This window comes from Bison bison, unplaced genomic scaffold (assembly GCF_000754665.1).
Source record: "Bison bison bison isolate TAMUID 2011002044 unplaced genomic scaffold, Bison_UMD1.0 scf7180017864289, whole genome shotgun sequence".
Classification (NCBI taxonomy): Eukaryota; Metazoa; Chordata; class Mammalia; order Artiodactyla; family Bovidae; genus Bison; species Bison bison.
This window is the reverse complement of record NW_011494861.1, coordinates 3,045,082-3,050,330: the sequence shown is the minus strand read 5'-3', so window position 1 is coordinate 3,050,330 and position 5,249 is coordinate 3,045,082. Positions and strand designations below refer to the sequence as shown.

Genomic DNA, 5,249 nt, shown 5'->3' with positions numbered 1-5,249 from the left:
GGTGGAGCCCGCATGCAGCTTCTCAAAGCTGATCTTCCTGGCCAGCTCGTCCCTCGTGTTCTGGTCGTCGTAACCAAACATGCCAAGGAACTCAGTCATTGTGGAGGCCGCGTAGTCCCGAAGTGAAGAGGCCTCTCCTATGGGAGAGGAGAGGGGCTGTCACCTCTGGGAGGGAGCAGGGTAGCCAAGGGACAGGCCACCCCCAGAGAGGGAGAGGGCCGGCCTGGGGAGGGGCGGAGCAGGACATGATCTATGGACATTTGGCTCACTTGTTAGGTTTTACGACTCTTAAATTAATTTGTTTAAAAAAAAAGTAATTAATACTGGGGTAAAATAAAACGAGTTCATCAATGCCAGGAAAATCAATTTCCTAAATGTTCTGGCCGATGGCTTTTCAGTACATTAAACAAAGTTTCATAAATGTCTCCGCTCTCTCGCCTTGGCCTAATATGAAAGAGAAGTCATTTTACTGGAAGTAAGGCCAGATCTCAACCTGCCTCTGGGGTGGGGGTGGAAATGGGGGCTGGGGACAGGTAGGGTTGTGAGCCAGTGGCTGGGCAGTCAGGAGGACCCTTGGGGACCGGTCGGGGTGGGCCTGGCAGAGTTGGCCTGGCAGACCTTCACTCCCCCCAGAAATGGACACACAGACCCCGGATCCTCGGGAGGAGGACGAGGGGCTTGCCCGAAGCCTCCTCAGAACCTGTCCTCTTGGCCCCTCCCAGACCCCCAAGTTGCTAACGGCCCCAGACAACAAGGCCAAGGGGGCAGAGAGCCTGCTGATGTGAGGCTCAGACTCCCTCAAGGCCCCACCCGAGCCAAGACTTATGACATGGGGAGGCCTACAAACCTCCCTGCCACCCTCTGGTCACTCGTGTTCACGCACAAGGGTGGGCCACCCCGAGGAGAGTCAGGGCCGGAGACACAGCAGCTGACAGTCCGCATCTCTCACTTCAGTGTCCATGGCAGGGCACACGGGGAGTCCCCCGCAGCCACCTCCCCGTGGGGCCGTGCATGCACACACACTCTCACAAGCTCATGTCCTAGTGATCGTCCGAGACACACATACAAGTGTATCCAGACCACCTCAAACTCCACATCCAGCTTCCCAAGACTGTCCCATTTGGCCTGGGGCTGTTCCCTGGAGACGAACCCCCTTCCACACACAATGTGCCACCACTGCAAGCCTGTGGGACGCCCCACCCCCAGGACGTGTCTTCCTGCGCACTCACTAACACCGACCACCAGCTATACGCCACCCCGAGTCAGGGGTGGGGACACGCAGGTGGGTGAGACTCGTCGGGCCCCAGAGGACATGTGTTCTCTCTACTCCTGTCTGAGCCTGCACACTCGGGCACAGAGCTCCAGGCTGGGAGGTCCTAACAGCCCAGCCAGGGAAAGGTGTGGCCAGCCCCCAGCAGCGGGCTCTTCTCCCACCCCCAACCCCACCCGGAAGTGGTCTGAGAGCCGGTCTGGGCTCCAGCACAAGAGAAAACCTAGCAGCATGTAGACAGAGTCTCCGCGCTCCTGGGAGGAGGGGAGGAGGGCAGTTCTGTGGGGTCTGGGGCCCTCCGGGTGAGGACAGAACAGTCATGGACAGCACCCGGCCCCCAAGGTGGGGAGAGTGACTCAGGGAACCAAGAGATGGCTGTCCCCCTGGGCTGGCTGGCTGGGGGGCTGCCGTCCTGACCTCAAGCCACTTGGGGTGGGGGACCCAGCCTGGGAGGGGTGGGCTCTGGATGCTAGATTCAGTGGCTCAGGGACCAGGGAAAGGGGCTAAAAATAGCTGGAGGCAGCTGAGCCCTCGCTATATATGGCAGAGAATCAGAAGGCTTTGAAGGGCAGACGGCTTAGAGCAGGGAGGGGGCCAGGCAGGGGTCCCGGGGGCAGCCCAGAGGCCTGCAGTCCCAAGGCCACTGTGGGCAGCTTGGGCTCTGGCTGCCCAGCTCCAGGGCCCAGGCTGAGGAGCCTGCCTGGCATCATGCTGCCATCCCGCTGCTATCCCAAACCCGAGGGGGTGAGGCCTGGAGCCATGAGGCCACCGGCAGTTTCCAGCCCTGCCTCCTGATGTGCTGGCTCACCACTCCCCCGGGAGGAACTGGGGCGCTGAAGGGACAGTGGCCCTGGTCCCTGTCCCTCCCCACTCCTCAGGCCCAGCACAGTCACCTTGTGTCTGGGAACAGCAAGGGCTTTTCCTATCAGAGGAAACTGAAGGTCACACTTTTCCTCATTGATCTTGCAATGTTTGTTAATTACTCTGTCACTGATGTGGCGAAGGATAATTAAACAGCTCTGTTTATATCTTATATGCATAATTATGTGGCTGCGCAGGGCTCCCCGCGCAGGGAGGAGATGCGCCCCTTGCTGCAGGGGAAGGGGAGGCTCGGGATGCTAGGCGCCCGCTGCAAGGAGGCTGGGGAGCTGAGGAGAGCCCGAGCCCCAAGTTCCAGCCCTGGCCGTGCCCCCTCCCACCCAGAACTGAGGTCCTTCCTCCGCAGAGCAGAAGGATCTCAGGGCTGTTCTGCATCTAAGGACACGTGGACCCCAGAAGAGCAAGGCCTTAGCCATCTCATGGGAGAGACGTCAGCCAGGGGACCGTGTCCAGGGCAGGTGGGTGCAATGGGATCTGCTGGCTGGCTGTCCCTCTCCACATATCCAGGTACTACGCCCCCCAACAGGCTCCTTCCCAAGCAGGTACTTGTGGTGAGCTATCTACCCACACACTATCCATCCATCTGCCTGTCCACCCATTCATTTGTCTTCCTGAAGACCCACTGTGTGTTCAGCAGCTCATCGCAACCCTGTTCACACATGTGGAAAGCTGCTTTCTCAGGCCCTTCCCTTCTCACCCCAGCCACACCACCCCCCGCCCCAACCCCTGCCCGACTCCTCTCCCCCATGCCAGCCGTGACCTCGGCCCCAGCCCCCACCCCCTCAGGAGTCCTCCATGGGCCCTAAAGAGGGGTCACTACTTGGAGCAAGAGTAAGGGAAGAGGGCGTGCTCTGTAGACACACCACCCCTCCTCCTCGTGGGGTTCTGTCCCATCCAGGGCTTAGATACCCACCTGAAGCCTGCTTGGCACTGGGGCCACCGTCATCCTTGGAGGCTGCCCCGTCTGAGTCCTTCTCCTCCAGGACGCTGCTGTCCTTGGGGGGCTCTTCGCCGTGGTCCTCCTCGTCGCTGCAGCCCTGGGGCTGGACCATGTAGACGCCCTCGGGCGGCAGCTCCAGGCCCTCCCGGGCGATCCGCCCCAGCACAGGCGCAGGTGCCGGCTCCTCGCTGTACTCCCCGTTGACCCACTTCTCAATCACCGCCCGCCTCTTGTCTTCTTCGCTGCGGGGGGTCCGGGCCACCCCAGACTCGGGGCCACTGCGCTCTTTGTCCCGGGGCCGCAGCGGGCTGCCCTCAGTGTGGGCACCGGCCTCCCCACCCTTCTCCACCTCCACCTGGCGGCTCAGCTTGGCGCAGATGGCGTTGAGCTTCAGGCCGCCTTTGCGCTTGGCCGCCATCGCGGGCTTTCCTGCGGGCGGGTCGGTGCACCGGGTGCCTTCAGCTGTGGGGATGGAAGAGAGGGGTCAGAGGCACCGCCACCCACCTCAACAGCCCCACATCCCCCAAGCCAGAGGTCTCCCCAGTCACATTCCACCCCATTGCCCTGACACCAGGCATGTCTGTCCCCTCACTAGACTGTGGGTTCTATTCTCAGAGCCTGGCATGGACTCCGTGGTTCAGAAATATCTTGTAAATGAACGAACGAATGGACGAATGACTTCACACACAGGAACAGTCTTCTTCTCAGCCCTGGCTTCTGGAAGCACTTCCTCCCCGTGTCTGGCCCTGGGAGCCAGGCCAGCTGTGCCTCAGGATGTCACTCTGCCTCCACCAACTCCTGCAGCCCTGGGGGGCTTGGCTAGCCCCAGGAAGCCCACTTTCCAGATCTGAGAAGCGGGAATAGATTGGGATTCCTCAGATCCCCAGTGGAATGCCCAGAGGCTGCCATTCTAGTGCCTCATCCCTGAGCATGACAGTGCGATGCAAACGGCCTGGAACTGTAAGTAGGCTGCCCGGGCACTGGCCACCTCCCTCTAGGCCACTGAGCAGGGCGCCCAGGGTCTTGGGAGGGGAATGGCAAGACCACCCCCATACAGCTGGAACCTGCCACAAATGCCAACCAAAGCTGACACACCTACACCGGTTTATTTGTATATCGGTCCATCTGTCTGTCCACCCATCCATTCAGCGAGCTCCTACATGGCAGCACCAGGGGTGGGGCGGTGGCCACGGCAGACACAGTCGTGGCTCACACTCCCTTTCTGCACAGGGGGCCCCATCGAAGCCTCTAGATGGCAGGGCTCCCAGGGGGTGGGCATGGCCTCATCTCCACACAGCTCAAAAGGCTAAGCCAAGGGAGGAACTCTGCTCCCAGGCCCACAGTCAGAAGGGGCTTCACTATAATGGATCAAGAGCCTAAACACACATGCCAGGAACCCACTGAGAGGCTGACTTGGACAGAGATGGGCACACTTGGGCCAGGACCTCATCTGTAGGCAGACTTGGCTTGTGCACACAGATGGTGGCCCCCCGATACAGACAATGCCGGGCAGCCCCAGGTCCTTGTCTTGAAGCCAGCTGCCCAGTTCTCCCAGTCCTGTGGCCCTGGCTCTTCCGGGCCCCACCCTCGCCCTAGCCGGATGCCCACTCTACCCATGTTTGTCCACATCTCGAAGTCTGCACTGCCCACACCCAAGTCTCCAAGCACCATCATGGGCTCTTTCTCAAGGCTCATTGACAGGGCCCTTCATCACGCCATCCCACCTGACCTCCAGGCCAGCCACCAGGCTCTGTGACACCAGGCTTCCTCAGGCAGATCTATGGGGGGCAGGCCGCACCTGGGCCCCTCTGCCCCCGGCCCTGGTAGAGAAGGAGGGTGGGAGTGGGGGAGCCTGCTCTATTTTTACCAGGAGGTAAGCAGCCAAGTGTGTATGGCAGACGGCAAATGAATCTATAAATATTTATCCCAAGGAAGAGGGAAGCAGAAGCTCCCAGGGCTGCACTTGCTGCTGGTGACACCCCGTCCCTGGGCCCCCACCCATCCTGGAGCCTCCTGGCACTTGGGCCCACCCAGCCCTGCCCACCCTTTCCTGATGCCGGCCGTGTGCCTGGCTCAGTCCTTTGCGGGCCCCTACCAGATGTGCTGCAGCTGTGTGCCGGGGGGCCCCCCCAGCCTGCAGGCCCCGTAGATCGGAAGAGC

At 61.0% G+C, this 5,249-nt stretch overlaps 1 protein-coding gene across 1 annotated transcript in view; it reads right to left on the bottom strand.

Annotated features, from left to right (window-relative positions):
- The window catches only part of CASZ1 (castor zinc finger 1), a 145,571-nt gene that overhangs the window by 12,321 nt on the left and 128,001 nt on the right, over window positions 1-5,249 (bottom strand). The window contains exons 5-6 of the mRNA XM_010850186.1: window positions 3,063-3,551; window positions 1-137 (exon numbers count right to left, since the gene is read on the bottom strand). Coding sequence (XP_010848488.1) covers window positions 1-137; window positions 3,063-3,551 — 626 coding nt within the window. The remainder of the gene's footprint in view (window positions 138-3,062; window positions 3,552-5,249) is intronic.